This window comes from Carcharhinus amblyrhynchos, chromosome 17 (assembly GCF_965287045.1).
Source record: "Carcharhinus amblyrhynchos chromosome 17, sCarAmb.v2.hapA, whole genome shotgun sequence".
NCBI classification, from domain to species: Eukaryota; Metazoa; Chordata; class Chondrichthyes; order Carcharhiniformes; family Carcharhinidae; genus Carcharhinus; species Carcharhinus amblyrhynchos.
Genome location: NC_137340.1, coordinates 13,316,146 through 13,332,674, shown reverse-complemented (window position 1 = coordinate 13,332,674; position 16,529 = coordinate 13,316,146). Strand labels below are relative to the sequence as shown.

Sequence of the window (16,529 nt, the reverse complement as noted above, 5' to 3'; positions counted from 1 at the left end):
TAATAACTAAATTTTTAAACTTTAAAACATGGCACTGGGAGTAATCTAGAGGTTACAACTTTTCGGGTCCTGCTTTTTAATCTGCTGCCTCGCTCCCCAATTCTTGATGCAACACCTCATCCTTCATTCTATCCACATCGTTGATGCCAACATGTAGCACAACCTCTGATATATCACCTTCCCCCTGTAGGATGCTCTGCAGCCATTCGGTGACACCTTATCCCTGGATCCAGGGGAGGTAACACAGCATTCAGAAGTCACGTCTGTAGCTACAGAAACGCCTGTCTGTTCCCCTCACTAGTGAGTCCCCTATTACTATTACTCTTCCATCTTTCTTTCTCCCCTCCTGTACAGTCAGCCTGCTTGTGTTGCCAGAAGCTTTGCTCTGTCTGCACTCCCTTGAGCAAAGAAAATCCTCATCAGCTTCCAAAATGGAATGCCAATTTGAGAGTGGTGCCCAAGGGGCTCCTGCAATATCTGTCTGCTACTCTTGAACTGCCTGGTGGTCAACCTTTTTTCCTCCAATCCCTGGAGCTGTGTTGTGACCACCGCCTTAATGTTCTATCCATGAAATTCTCAGCCTTGCCTATGCCACCCTGAGTCTAGCCTCTACTTGAGTTTCGGGGTGGGGGAGGAATGCACCATGTGCTACCCTGAGGCCTACCCTGCTCTGTTGTTAAGCAGGAAGGGACAAAGAGGACTAGAGTAATAGTTATAGGGGACTCCATAGTTAGGGGTGCAGAAAGGTGTTTCTGTGGATGTAAAAGAGACTCCGGGAAGGTATGTTGTCTCCCTGGTACCAGGGTCCAGGATATCTGATTGGACAGAAAGCATTCTGAGTTGAGAGGGTGAACAGCCAGAGGTCATGGTACATATTGAACAAAGAACAAAGAATTGGTACCAACAACATAGGCAGGAAGAGCGATGAGTTTCGGCAGCAGCAGTTTAGGGAGTTAGGTAGAAAGTTAAAAAGCAGGGCCTCTAGGGTTGTAATCTCAGGATTACTCCCTGTGCCACCTGCTAGTGAGGCTAGGAATAGAAAGATAGTTCAGCTCAACACGTGGCTAAACAACTGGTGTAGGAGGGAGGGTTTCAGATATCTGGACCATTGGGGTCTCTTCCGGACCTGTACAAGAAGGATGGGTTGCATCTAAACTGGAGGGGCGCAAATATTCTGGAGGTTTGTTAGTGTCACACGGGAGGATTTAAATTAGTTTGGCTTGCGGGGGGGAGTGGGGGGGGTGGTGGTGGTGGTGGGATCCAAAGCAAAGGTGAATTAACTGAAGGGGAACCAGAGAGTAGGGCCTGTAAGACTCAGAGAAAGAGCAGGCAGGATAGAATTGCAAATCAGAGAGGGTCTGGTGGATTGTTTCAATGTGAGAAGTGTAACAGGTAAGGCAGATGAACTTAGAGATTGGATTAGTACTAGAAACTATGATGTATTTGCCATTACAGAGATTTGGTTGAGGGAAGAACAGGATTGGCAGCTTAAATTTCAGGATATAGATGTTTCAGGCATAATAGAGGGAGATATAAAAGGGGTGGGGGAGTTGCACTACTGGTTAAGGAGAATATGACGGCTGTACTCCGGGAGGACACCTCGGAGGGCTCACAGAGCGAGACAATATGAGTAGAGCTCAGAAATAGGAAAGGTGTAGTCACAATGTTGGGAGTTTACTATAGACCACCCAACTGCCAGTGGGAGATTGAGGAACAGATGTGTAGGCAGGTTTTGGCAAGGCGTAAAAGTAACAGGGTTGTTGTGGTGGGAGATTTTAATTTCCCATATATTGACTGGGACTCACTTAGTGCTAGGGGTGTGGATGGGGCGGGGGGTGACGGGAGGGGAAGGGAGGCAGGGGGAGCACTTGCACCAAGGGTCTGGTGGATCTTGGGGAAGGTAGGGCAGACATTCTAATATGGGCTGAGTCTGCAAGGCACAACAGACAGCACCTCGATGGATGGGAGTCGGGAGCACTGAGCTCTGTGGCGGGGGTGGGATATCAGAGACACATTAGTCACAGCTGTGAGGTACAATTAACAGTTTATTTTGCTTTTAATGTTATTAATAAACACTGACTAATTCTGACCTTCATCTGTGTCTTCTAGTGAACTAAATTTCTGAAACTTTCTAAATTTTGCGGCCTTCTCCTTCTTCTCAATGCTACCCCAGGATGCACATCAGAGGCGGAGGTATCTAGCTATGACGCACACCACTTGCCTGTGATGCCCTTGGCAGATGTGCCCTGCCCGGTGGGCCCCAGCTGACTTGCAGATGGGATTGTTTTGGCGCCACCCTGTCCATCTCGCTGGCCCTGAGATGCCCCATTATGAGGAAGGGGGAAATCGGAATATCTTGGGACGTGCGGGATCTCCTGGGTGGAAGACTCCCGCACGGGTTCAAGTCCTTCCTCCTCCCTTGGGGTGACCAGAGGCCCCGGGGACACTTCATGGGACGCCAGGGTAGCTGGACTGAGCTGCAGAAGCACCAACGTCACCTGGCTCTGCCAGTCTTGGAGGCCCAGGTGTGTCTGCCCTGTGGCCTGTGATCCCTCAGCCCTGGCCCTCTGAGACTGGGCCAAGCTCTGGAGACCCTCGCTGCTGCATTCTGCGAGCGAATCGGACTTTGGAGCCCTTCAGCAGTAGCCTCTGAGCCTGGGCTAAGTTGTCGAGGCTCACAGCCATGGCCGGCTGTGTCTCCGGGCTGTGAGTGAGAGTCCCAGCCACGGCCAACAATGTCTCCCACATGCCCCCGACACCATGGCCATGAAACGTTGTGCCTCTTGGATCTGGAAACACCCTTACCGCACAGTGTCTCCAGGATGGCCTGAACCCTGTCACCCATGAGTTCAGACCCCTGAGCCAGACTTCCCACTGTGGCCGCCACCCTTGCAATGTTGGCCTGGGTCTCACACTGAGTCGGCACCACCTCCTTCAACAGCATTCTGTTTGACTCCCCGAAACCGCCTTGCGGTCGCAGCAATGGCTGCTGTCAGCCCTCCCACAACTCCCCGCGTATCCTGATGTATCTCCTCCAGCCTTGGGAGGATCAAGCCCAGAGGACAGCAGCTGGCTTGGGGACAGCTGAATCCTGGCCTCCGGCAGACCTCTGTGTCCTCGAGCCCTTGGATGTGCTTCTTGACCCCAACACCAAAGGTACCCGCCGCGGTGATAGTCTCTGTGTTGGTGGGATGTGTTGTACGTGCCGGTGCTGCTTCAGTGGAAGCAGAGGATTCCTCAGTGCCTCCCTCCGAGGTGTCATCCAGGGGGTCATGGGCAGTTTGTTCCAGAGCAGCGGGGTTGGCGACAACACCTGGAGGGCTGGGTCCAGAGCTGCAATAAAGAACACACATTAGAGGAAGGGAGGTGCAACATTCCATGCAGCATCGCAATTACTTCGAGGAGGATCTAGGCTGAGGGTACATTTATGCTCACTTGCTTGCTGGACGGCGACCAAGCTGTCAGTGACCATTTGGAATGCCCCCATCACCCCTTCCAGCTCCATGGCACGCTCCTCCATGCTACTCAGTTGCCACAGGTCAGGCACACCACCACCAGTCTGTGTCTTCTCCCGTGCATTGTGGATTTTCCTTTCCTGTGGGAGTATAAGGTGGATAGCCAGCATTAACATATCGCGGTGCACGGTGCCCAATGCGTGCCGGTGTCTCGGGTGTTGTGCTGGCAGTTTCGGGGAAAGCGGTCACTACTGAAGGGGGCTCGTTGAGGGGGTGAGGGGAAGGGGTTAGATTCTGTTCCTGGGGAAGGGTTGGTTGTTGCAGGCCCTTCAGCTGTCAAAGCAGGGTTTGAGATTCATGCCAAGCACATACGGGGTTCCAAGTGGGATGCTCACTCACTCGTGCTGCTCGAAGAAGGTTGTACATGTTTTTCCGACACTGCCTGCCAGAGCGCGGTGTCAGGGTCCTGGCATTCACCACTTCTGCCACTTTCCTCCCACAATGCCATGGCGGATGTACTCCTTGGGTGGGAGCCCCAGCCAGGGAAGGTCCGCTCTTGCCTCTCCTCCACGGCATCCAGCAGGTGCTCCTGGTCTGTCCCTGTGAAACTGGGTGTAGGTTTGCGCCCAACTGTCTTTGTGGCCTGGCTGGATGTGTCTCCCTTCCTGTAGCTTATATACAGCTCAGACTTATCAGGGGAGTGCGGGTGCAGTGAGTGTGGCCAATCAGGGGAGTGCGGGTGCAGAGAGTGTGTCCAGTCAGGAGAGTGCGGGTGCAGTGAGTGTGGCCAATCAGGGGAGTGCGGGTGCAGTGAGTGTGGCCAATCAGGGGAGTGCTTGTGCAGTGAGTGTGGCCAGTCAGGGGAGTGCGGGTGCAGTGAGTGTGGCCAGTCAGGGGAGTGCGGGTGCAGTGAGTGTGGCCAATCAGGGGAGTGCGGGTGCAGTGAGTGTGGCCAATCAGGGGAGTGCGGGTGCAGAGAGTGTGTCCAGTCAGGAGAGTGCGGGTGCAGTGAGTGTGGCCAGTCAGGGGAGTGCGGGTGCAGTGAGTGTGGCCAATCAGGGGAGTGCTTGTGCAGTGAGTGTGGCCAGTCAGGGGAGTGCGGGTGCAGTGAGTGTGGCCAGTCAGGGGAGTGCGGGTGCAGTGAGTGTGGCCAATCAGGGGAGTGCGGGTGCAGTGAGTGTGGCCAGTCAGGGGAGTGCGGGTGCAGTGAGTGTGGCCAATCAGGGGAGTGCGGGTGCAGAGAGTGTGTCCAGTCAGGGGAGTGCGGGTGCAGTGAGTGTGGCCAATCAGGGGAGTGCGGGTGCAGTGAGTGTGGCCAGTCAGGGGAGTGCGGGTGCAGTGAGTGTGGCCAATCAGGGGAGTGCGGGTGCAGTGAGTGTGGCCAGTCAGGGGAGTGCGGGTGCAGTGAGTGTGGCCAATCAGGGGAGTGCGGGTGCAGTGAGTGTGGCCAATCAGGGGAGTGCGGGTGCAGTGAGTGTGGCCAGTCAGGGGAGTGCGGGTGCAGTGAGTGTGGCCAATCAGGGGAGTGCGGGTGCAGTGAGTGTGGCCAATCAGGGGAGTGCGGGTGCAGTGAGTGTGGCCAATCAGGAGAGTGCGGGTGCAGTGAGTGTGGCCAATCAGGGGAGTGCGGGTGCAGTGAGTGTGGCCAATCAGGGAAGTGCGGGTGCAGTGAGTGTGGCCAGTCAGGGGAGTGCGGGTGCAGTGAGTGTGGCCAGTCAGGGGAGTGCGGGTGCAGTGAGTGTGTCCAGTCAGGGGAGTGCGGGTGCAGTGAGTGTGTCCAATCAGGGGAGTGCGGGTGCAGTGAGTGTGGCCAATCAGGGGAGTGCGGGTGCAGTGAGTGTGTCCAATCAGGGGAGTGTGGGTGCAGTGAGTGTGGCCAATCAGGGGAGTGTGGGTGCAGTGAGTGTGGCCAATCAGGGGAGTGCGGGTGCAGTGAGTGTGTCCAGTCAGGGGAGTGTGGGTGCAGTGAGTGTGGCCAATCAGGGGAGTGCGGGTGCAGTGAGTGTGTCCAGTCAGGGGAGTGTGGGTGCAGTGAGTGTGTCCAATCAGGGGAGTGCGGGTGCAGTGAGTGTGTCCAGTCAGGGGAGTGTGGGTGCAGTGAGTGTGTCCAATCAGGGGAGTGCGGGTGCAGTGAGTGTGGCCAATCAGGGGAGTGCGGGTGCAGTGAGTGTGGCCAATCAGGGGAGTGCGGGTGCAGTGAGTGTGGCCAGTCAGGGGAGTGCGGGTGCAGTGAGTGTGGCCAATCAGGGGAGTGCGGGTGCAGTGAGTGTGTCCAGTCAGGGGAGTGTGGGTGCAGTGAGTGTGGCCAATCAGGGGAGTGCGGGTGCAGTGAGTGTGTCCAGTCAGGGGAGTGTGGGTGCAGTGAGTGTGTCCAATCAGGGGAGTGCGGGTGCAGTGAGTGTGTCCAGTCAGGGGAGTGTGGGTGCAGTGAGTGTGTCCAATCAGGGGAGTGCGGGTGCAGTGAGTGTGGCCAATCAGGGGAGTGCGGGTGCAGTGAGTGTGGCCAATCAGGGGAGTGCGGGTGCAGTGAGTGTGGCCAGTCAGGGGAGTGCGGGTGCAGTGAGTGTGGCCAATCAGGGGAGTGCGGGTGCAGTGAGTGTGGCCAATCAGGGGAGTGTGGGTGCAGTGAGTGTGTCCAATCAGGGGAGTGCGGGTGCAGTGAGTGTGTCCAGTCAGGGGAGTGCGGGTGCAGTGAGTGTGGCCAATCAGGGGAGTGCGGGTGCAGTGAGTGTGGCCAATCAGGGGAGTGCGGGTGCAGTGAGTGTGGCCAATCAGGGGAGTGCGGGTGCAGTGAGTGTGGCCAATCAGGGGAGTGCGGGTGCAGTGAGTGTGGCCAATCAGGGGAGTGCGGGTGCAGTGAGTGTGGCCAATCAGGGGAGTGCGGGTGCAGTGAGTGTGGCCAATCAGGGGAGTGCGGGTGCAGTGAGTGTGGCCAATCAGGGGAGTGTGGGTGCAGTGAGTGTGTCCAATCAGGGGAGTGTGGGTGCAGTGAGTGTGGCCAATCAGGGGAGTGCGGGTGCAGTGAGTGTGTCCAGTCAGGGGAGTGCGGGTGCAGTGAGTGTGTCCAGTCAGGGGAGTGTGGGTGCAGTGAGTGTGGCCAATCAGGGGAGTGCGGGTGCAGTGAGTGTGTCCAGTCAGGGGAGTGTGGGTGCAGTGAGTGTGTCCAATCAGGGGAGTGCGGGTGCAGTGAGTGTGGCCAATCAGGGGAGTGCGGGTGCAGTGAGTGTGTCCAGTCAGGGGAGTGTGGGTGCAGTGAGTGTGGCCAATCAGGGGAGTGCGGGTGCAGTGAGTGTGTCCAGTCAGGGGAGTGCGGGTGCAGTGAGTGTGGCCAATCAGGGGAGTGCGGGTGCAGTGAGTGTGGCCAATCAGGGGAGTGCGGGTGCAGCGAGTGTGGCCAATCAGGGGAGTGCGGGTGCAGTGAGTGTGGCCAGTCAGGGGAGTGCGGGTGCAGTGAGTGTGGCCAATCAGGGGAGTGCGGGTGCAGTGAGTGTGGCCAGTCAGGGGAGTGCGGGTGCAGTGAGTGTGTCCAATCAGGGGAGTGCGGGTGCAGTGAGTGTGTCCAGTCAGGGGAGTGCTTGTGCAGTGAGTGTGGCCAGTCAGGGGAGTGCGGGTGCAGTGAGTGTGGCCAGTCAGGGGAGTGCGGGTGCAGTGAGTGTGGCCAGTCAGGGGAGTGCGGGTGCAGTGAGTGTGGCCAGTCAGGGGAGTGCGGGTGCAGTGAGTGTGGCCAATCAGGGAAGTGCGGGTGCAGTGAGTGTGGCCAGTCAGGGGAGTGCGGGTGCAGTGAGTGTGTCCAATCAGGGGAGTGCGGGTGCAGTGAGTGTGTCCAGTCAGGGGAGTGCTTGTGCAGTGAGTGTGGCCAATCAGGGGAGTGCGGGTGCAGTGAGTGTGGCCAATCAGGGGAGTGCGGGTGCAGTGAGTGTGTCCAGTCAGGGGAGTGCGGGTGCAGTGAGTGTGGCCAATCAGGGGAGTGCGGGTGCAGTGAGTGTGGCCAATCAGGGAAGTGCGGGTGCAGTGAGTGTGGCCAGTCAGGGGAGTGCGGGTGCAGTGAGTGTGGCCAATCAGGGGAGTGCGGGTGCAGTGAGTGTGTCCAGTCAGGGGAGTGTGGGTGCAGTGAGTGTGGCCAATCAGGGGAGTGCGGGTGCAGTGAGTGTGGCCAATCAGGGGAGTGCGGGTGCAGTGAGTGTGGCCAATCAGGGGAGTGCGGGTGCAGTGAGTGTGTCCAGTCAGGGGAGTGCGGGTGCAGTGAGTGTGGCCAATCAGGGGAGTGCGGGTGCAGTGAGTGTGTCCAGTCAGGGGAGTGCGGGTGCAGTGAGTGTGGCCAATCAGGGGAGTGCGGGTGCAGTGAGTGTGTCCAGTCAGGGGAGTGCGGGTGCAGTGAGTGTGGCCAATCAGGGGAGTGCGGGTGCAGTGAGTGTGGCCAATCAGGGAAGTGCGGGTGCAGTGAGTGTGGCCAGTCAGGGGAGTGCGGGTGCAGTGAGTGTGGCCAATCAGGGGAGTGCGGGTGCAGTGAGTGTGTCCAGTCAGGGGAGTGCGGGTGCAGTGAGTGTGGCCAATCAGGGGAGTGCGGGTGCAGTGAGTGTGTCCAGTCAGGGGAGTGCGGGTGCAGTGAGTGTGGCCAATCAGGGGAGTGCGGGTGCAGTGAGTGTGGCCAATGGGGGGAGTGTGGGTGCAGTGAGTGTGGCCAATGGGGGGAGTGCGGGTGCAGTGAGTGATTCCAATCAGGGGAGTGCGGGTGCAGTGAGTGTGGCCAATCAGGGGAGTGCGGGTGCAGTGAGTGTGGCCAATGGGGGGAGTGCGGGTGCAGTGAGTGTGTCCAATCAGGGGAGTGCGGGTGCAGTGAGTGTGGCCAATCAGGGGAGTGCGGGTGCAGTGAGTGTGGCCAATCAGGGGCCCATTGGCAACAAATCCTTGTGAGAGATTTTGAAGGCCGGTATCAATTGACTGTCATCCATCCATTGGGTGCTGATTGGCTGACATTCAATAGGCTGTTGTGTCCAGGGGGCAGTGGGGCAATACTCAGGACTCCCATTCAAGAGAGGGAAGGCTCACAAGCTGCTGGTGTGCACAACAGCACAGCATAAATTCTCTGCTGGGCAGCAGTGTGGTCAGTATGTTCAAGGGATGGAGGGATTGGGTACCTGCATTATCTGGATCCATGGCGGCATGAGGTGAGTGGGCAGCCACGTCTGTGTGTGGAGGGAGACAGGAGAGGCAGCGATGTCTGTGTGGGGGAGGAGGGCCAACGCTATCTGTATGGGGGAGGAGAGGTAGCATCGTCTGTATGGGAGGGGTGGCCAAGTGATGTCTGTGGGGGGGTTGTGGGGGCCAGCGATAACTGTAGGGGGGTTGTGGGGGCCAGCGATAACTGTGGGGGGGTTGTGGGGGCCAGCGATAACTGTGGGGGGGTTGTGGGGGCCAGCGATAACTGTGGGGGGGTTGTGGGGGCCAGCGATGAGGCCATCGATGTGTGTGGGGGTTGGATGGCAGTGACTTGGATGCTGGGATGTCTTTTCCACGATCTCCCAGCGACGCACACATGCGTGGGTTCCCGCTCATCTCACCGATTTCAGGCTCTTTGAGGCGAATAGGACCCATCCCCATGGCTTTTAATGAGATTCATGCTTGTGACCTCTGCATTGCACAGAGTGCGGAGATTCAGGTCTGAAGCTGCATTAAGAAAACAGCCGTGATCTAGACCAGGTTTCCCACCAATTCAGCACTTTTGGGAGAATCATTCTCGAAACCTCTGTTAGAAAATCAGAACCTGCTGCCATTGTGTTTGGTTATTTTTAGCCCATTTTCACCTCTTTTCATATCGTTTAGTCTTCCCTCCCACTACATCTTTCCACACACAGCAAGTCACTTGGGAGACAGAAACAAATATTATTTGGTGAATTTGCCAGCGTGGTTAATGTTTCTGAATGAAGCACAGAGATCTAGAATAATTACAATGAGATTATTTGAAAATTATACACGTGTGTAACATGCTCCATTCTAAGCAAAATATCAGTGAAGTGGATTCCATTAGCAGCTGTCTGTAGATTAGAGAGTGTTCATTCATCTTTCAGTTTAGCTTTTGTTGGGACAGTCATTATCGGCCTTGATAGAAAGGCGTAATTCACAAAGAGCACTTAGATATTCTTCATTGTCAGGATCCAACTCCGAGGCTTTTTCAAAGTTTTCAATAGCCTCGCGCTTCTTCCCATCCAGTTGGTTCATTAAGCCAAGAACACCATAGGCCTTGCTGTCTCTGCCATTCCTGCGAAGTTGTCTTTCTGCGATTGTCTTCAAGTTATCACGGCACCATTTCTTTTCTGTTGAGTTACAATCGATTTTCATTCCTTCCAGAAAATGGGTGATAGCGTTTGATTCTGGTTTTTCCTGATTCAGTTCAAATAATCCAGCCTCCAAACGTATTGCCTGCTTATTTTCTGGATGTATACCTTCCAATTTCAGTAAATTATTGTACATCTCCTTTACTTCCGCATATTCTCCATTTAATAAACAGATTCTGGCATAATCCAGCTGTGCCCTAATAAATGTTAATGGTCGAGGTTCAAAGGCCTTTTTAAAATGATACTTACACAGTTCAATCAGTTTAGCTCTCTGTTCAGAAGCAGGATCACTCGGTCTTTTGCTCGGTGACAATAGTTTCCTTCTGTAACACACACCTATTTGATGATGTAAGAAGGTAGAGTTTGGGGTAATTTCTAATCCTTTCTTCAACAGAACCATAGCTTTTTCCATATTTCCTTTTAATCTGTAAAATTTGGCAGCATAGCGAATCACATGTGGAAGGTCAGGGGATTTCTGCAATGCTCTTTCAACTAATCCAAGTGCTTCCTCAGTTTGATTACACTGTTGTAGTTTTAGAGCCAGCAGCACCATGGCTTCAGTATGATCCGGATCGAGCTCCAGCACACGTCTGAACTGCTTCATTGATTGAATGGGTTTGTCACTCTCTGGGGTTCCAGAAAAAACTTCAAGACGAGACAGAGCAGTCGCAAAGCCAAAATTCCATTCAATATTATCCGGATCTTTCTCCAGAGCCTTTTTAAAACATTCCTTTGCTTCTTCATAACATTGAGAAGTAGACTTCAACAGTGCCCAACCCTTCTCCCCGTACACTTCAGGTATCATTGCTGTATACCGAGAGGCATCAGGAAATTGTTGACAGATCCTCTCCAGTTTGTCGAGGTAGGACTGAGCCTCTGTCAGTTGTCCCATGTGATAATTGACCCAGGCACGGTTTCCATAGGTGACGATGATTCTTTTTTCAAATTCATCTTCATGATTCTCCCTCAGAATCTTTTCAGCTTCCTGTAAGTTTTGAATCGCCTCCTCACAGTTTCCTTGCAGGCAGTTTACAAAAGCAAGTTGGTTGTATGATCTGTCTTTATATGTGACATCGAGCTGTATTGAACCTTCTAATCTTTGCTGCAAATCATCCAAGTCAATGTTTTCTTTCTGTGGTGCCCACGTGAAGTGACATTGAAGCTGATCGAGCTTCACTTTCAACAAATCCTTCCCTTGGTCACTGCAAGAGAAACAAATCTTTCATAATCCACCTTAGCAGCAACTGTAATTCATTGATTTAATCTATTTGATCATTGGGAGTAATTCATTGTTGCCTTTTTGGTTAGCATTTGATACAGCTGCAATATTTTACCAATGGTACAGTATATCCTGCAGGAAAGGCAGTCCTCACAGCACCTGAGGAAAATAGTCTCCTGTATTTTTTCCAGTCTCAATAGTAGAACAAGAGAGCCTCTCTGAACACTGATTCAGCTGGGGTAGAGAGTTCTTCCAATGATCAAATCAGGTAACAGGATACCCGGGGCTGAAAATTAACAGCAAGTTGAAATATAACAGTGTGTGGATTTGAAAACATGTCAATCTGTGAAGAAACTCACAAGGGTCCTCAATTCTGAGGGCAAGTTTTTTATTAATCTATAAGGTGTGGTGTCACTGGCTGGGCCAGCATTTATTCCCCAACCCTAACTGCCCTCCATTTCAGAGAGCAGTTGAGAGTGGACTGCATTGCTGTGGCTCTGGAGTTATATGTAGGCCAGGCCAGGTAGGGATGGCAGATTTCCTTCCCTAAAGGTGAAACAGATGCGTTTTTATGACAATCGACAATGGTTTCATGGTCATCATTAGACTTTTAATCCCAGATTTATATTGAATTCAAATTTCACCATCTGCAGTGTTGGGATTCAAACCCAGTTCCCCAGAGCATTACCCTGGGTCTCTTCCAATACCATTGCCCATTGCCAATATCATTTTGCCACTGCTTCGCCCTGTGGGATATGCAATGAGTCAGTTGGGTGAGTGATTTAATTATGTCAAAGACTAATTGGCTGCAGAATTAATAGCGAGTCATGAATTGAACTGAGTACACAGGTTCCCAAGCTGTGTGAAACTCAGCAAGGCAAGATCACAGTCAGTGGAGGGCTGGGATATTGACAAGGCTGTGAAAGTGACAGACAGGAAAGCCTTTACACAATGTTACAGGACAGTTTCCATTTTGCCTCGGTGTGAGGAGCTTGTGCTCAGGGGAATTTGTCTTCACTTCTTTGCTGGTAATTTCCAGCATCTTGAGGACATTGCTGCTGTTTTGAATTTCCACATGTTTCTCTGCACGTCCTGTCGTCAATTTTCACTGCAGCCCGAAAGCAATTTCTGCAGCTCTGTCTCTGATGAGGAACATGAGGTGTAATATCAGCAAAAACAGCAGGAGCAGCAACATGAACAGCATCAGGTCATGCTGGAGAGGCCAGAAACAGTGTGCAGGAAGTGTTAATAGGATTGAAATGGAGCCAATTCTGTGCAAATCGACTTTCTGTCCTCTTTTGGTCCCACCAGCAGAGCGAGGCCGGAACATGACGTACAATGCTAAACCTGGCACAAACCCGATTTTGGCCTCGCACGCAATCTTACTGCTTGCCACAGTGCTTATGTGGGATGGGGCGGGGGGCTTTGCCAGGAGTGGAGCAGGGCTCTGCAAGGAGGGGTGGTTATATAAGGTGGGTCACTTGGGGGATGGGGCACAACCATCCGCCAGGGACGCCCGGCACAAAGGCACCCATGTGCTCTGGAACCAGTTTCCCTTGATGAGCCTCTCTCGACTGGGCCAACCTGGCAGCACCAATCTGTGCTGAGGGCAGTGTCAGGTGGCCATATCCCTCACCCCTGGGGGCTATACTCACCTTTACACCTCCCCAGGGATCACAGGGCAGGTTCTCATCTAGGTGAACCTGTTGTAAACCACGCCAAAGTAACATTACGTGGGTGAGTCTGGAATATACATCTAGGGAGAATATATGATGCTGGGGGAGGGGTTTGCTTATATTGAAATGTATGTAAATGTATTGTAATGAGGTTCACACCCATAATGGCCATGAAATTAATTATATTTCTGGCTAGGGGTGGTGTAATTCAGAGTTCCATGATTTCCAGTTTTCGCCCTTGCTGCCAATCCCCCACTTGGAGAGCTCGGGTTCAAGATTTCCCTCGGTATCAAGGAGTGTGAGGTATGTTTTAAAAATTTACCAACTCAGCCTAAAGCACCATTGATTCCATATGAAGTTCCCACTCATTATTGGTTCAAAAGCACATCTGACCTCTTTCAGATCTATGGCACTGACTTCATCGTCATCATTGACTACTTTTGACTACTGACTACTTTACTAAGTATCCTTTTCTTCAACAATTACAATATATGTCAAGTACAACAGTCACCCACACTCTACGGTTTGTTTGGCATTCCTAAACAGATTGTTATTGATAACAGTCTGCAATTTATTGGTGAGTCATTTAAGGATCTCTCTGAATTGTGGAATATTGATCACACTACTTCTTCTCCTCATTATCCTAGATCTAATGGCCTAACTGAGCAAATTATTCATGCTGTGAAATCCCTAGCTCTCAAACATAGTCAAGCAAATAAAGATATACACATTGCAGTATTACATGCCTTTAAGTGAAGTTTCTCCATCACCGGCAGAGCTAAAATTTGGCTCTGTGTGTCCCACCATACTAATTCATAGCCATTCTACTTTCTTAGAAACTAAAGAGCAACTTATAGAACTACAAGAGAAAGTGACCAATTTGCATAATAAAAATGCAGGTACTGAATTGCCAGGTTTGCAGTTGGGACAGCAAAGTTCACACACAGAATCTCACAGTTGGCAGCTGGCCAAGATGACAAGGATTTACTTTGAACTAAGGTCCTATAAAGTCACAACACACAAAGACAGTGATGTGTCACCAAGGACAAATCAGATCCATTCCAGCTCCTCACCCACCAAACAACCCTACTGCATCTAGTACAATAGTCCACATGCAACTACAAACAATCTCCAAAAACAAAAATCCCACAGATCAGCGTGAAAAATTAAAGAAAAATCCAGATAAGGTTACCATTCCAGGCACAGGGTGCACCAGCAGAGTGCCTTTAAACTGTAGAGACTCAGAGATTTATTAGCTCTATGCAAATCTCTCATGGTAACAAAACATAAAAATGTATTTATGAAGATTTATATGTCTTTGGAAGGAGGAAAGTATCTTTAAAAAGAAAGGAGGATATTGTAATATATCTTTAAGGGATATAAATGGGATATCACCAAAAGAGAAACGTGTCATGAAATCCTGTCTTCGTCTCATTTTTGCTTTGAATAGAACACACACATCTGCACATGTGTGGACACACAGGCACACACACACACACACACACACACACACATGCATACTCGTCTGCATGTGTGTGGACACACAGGCACACACACACACACAATTTGTACCTATTTTTATACCTATGTCTAACTGTTCTCACGTGCCTCATCTTAATACATGAGCCCACAGTGTTTACACAATCACTATGCCTTGTGTCTTGTACTGTAAATAGGCCCAAAGAATGGTATTATAATAACATGACACAGCCTTTTCCCAATGGACTAGTTATCCATGCAATGCCTGTGGCAGTCAAGATCACCATAACCCTGGGTTAAATAATATAGCTGGGGCACCAAGGGTAGTTTCCACACTGCGAAGTCAGCGGCATGTGGACTTCCGGACCTGCCTTTGGAACGTTCCCAATAAAACTATAATGGAGGTTTGTTAATTATTATTGTTTCCAGCTTCTTTCAGGAATCAACTGATTACACTGGCAATATTTCAAAATCTGCAGATCACAAGGCCATAGCTCAATCGGATATAACCCTCCAAAATCAAGAGCGAGAAATTATGGAAAAATTGCTTGTGATTCCGGCTCAGACTTCCTCACTCTTGAGCAGGAAGGCTGTTACTGACATCCATCTGATTCATAGGTTTGAGGAATTGAAAAGGCTGAGAAGGCCAGCTCAAAAACTTCAGAGCTGAATTCTGACAGCTGTTCGCAGAACTAGGGAAGCTGTAACCCTACATCCTGAAGCAAAGTTTGGTTCCAGGAAACAGCAATATACAGCAGATATACAGCAAAATATGTTCTACATCTTAATGGCAAGGCCCAAACAGGGTGAAGAGATAGAAAACTTTGTATTAACAGCAACTACAATACTTATCAGGGACAACTCAGCGACAGAATCAACTGAGGAATCTGATACAGAATCCCCTCAGCTCAGGGATCACTGTGTCAAAGGATGGTCAGCATGTCACCAAATGCCATTCTTAGATGGTACTAAGAGCCGAGAGGACACCTCAGTGAATTTAATGATTCACTCATCTACAACGAGACAGTGATCATTCCAAGCGTCCTGAGACTAGACATACTACAACTGATGTGGGAAATCCTTTTAGGTGGCCTGTTTGGGTTAAAGACTAAATCTTTTCATTAAACGTTTATTTCACAAAGGCAAGGAAAGTTTATTCAACTCAATGAAATTCTTCAATTATACCAGCTTTATTAAAACATTGACATGTTAGAATCAAAAACATGACAAATTAACAATATTCAGATAAACTTACAATTAGGACAAGACAAATCTCATTTTGGCCAAAATGGGAGATTAATGGATCCACCTACACGGCTAATGAGCCAGCAGGCTTTCACAGAAGATCTCAGATTTCATGCCAAAGTGCAGGATTGGTTATAGTTTTCCTTATCAGATTAATCAGCCCAGCCCTTAATTAAAAGCAATTTCATTCATTCACTGTTCTGTCAATCTAACAATGGCATGTCCTTCAATTAATCATATCTTGATACCTTCAAACATTGATCTGTCATTCATCTGTCCATTTTACAGAAATTCTCTCCCAAAAATGTCTTCTTATGATTCAGCATTTCTCTAATCAGTTTAAACCAGCTTTAATACCAAAATAAACTTTTATCTTTTATCACCCAGTCTGGGTAATTTACTTAACTGCATAATTTACTTTGTTGCATAATTTGTGCCTGATTTGTGCTGATCTCTTTCATGGATACATCTTTCATTATACTGGCATGCTACAAACTCATTTACTAGAGACATTATTAAGATGTTACTTAAATATTTTGTTTTATTCCTCATGTTGGCTATTTAGAATTAGTCAGAATTCTCAACAACAACAACGATTGCACCAAAGATATTTGAGCATCAGAAAATGTCAAGCCAGTGCGAGGCTTTCTGTTTGGTTGCCAGGTCTCTCCGAGTCACTGGAAGAGATGACGCTTGTGTTATTCATCATCAGGAGATAACAGAACCATTGATGTCGTCTACATTCCCACTGTGACCACCTGAGGGTGGACCTCTTTGAACACAGAATTAAGGTGTTCCTGATGATTGTGGACTACTACTCCAGATGAATAGAATTTAAGTGACTACTGGCTAATGCTTCTGAAAGAGTGATTACATTGCTGAAAGAGATATTTGCATTGTGCAGAATCCCAGAACTTGAAGTCTCAGATAATGGAGCACAGTTTGCCAATGAATATTTCAAAAAGTTCACAGCATTGTATGAATTTGTCCATCCTAGCAGCTCACCTAGATACCCTTAAGCTATTGGTGAAGCTGAAAGATGAGTGTGTACAATGAAAGCATTGCTGAGGAAGAATGGTGACATCCAACTTGTAGTTCTGAGCTCCCATTCAATTCCACT

At 50.3% G+C, this 16,529-nt stretch overlaps 1 protein-coding gene across 1 annotated transcript; it reads right to left on the bottom strand.

The window, feature by feature from the left end:
- Nucleotides 1-9,524: 9,524 nt before the first annotated feature.
- LOC145354179 (interferon-induced protein with tetratricopeptide repeats 5-like) lies at nucleotides 9,525-16,115 on the bottom strand. Its single transcript, XM_080205253.1, has 2 exons — nucleotides 16,101-16,115; nucleotides 9,525-10,979 (listed from the first exon to the last, which is right to left on the bottom strand). The coding sequence occupies exons 1-2, from the start codon at nucleotides 16,113-16,115 to the stop codon at nucleotides 9,525-9,527; spliced, it is 1,470 nt and encodes a 489-aa protein (XP_080061379.1).
- Nucleotides 16,116-16,529: the final 414 nt, after the last annotated feature.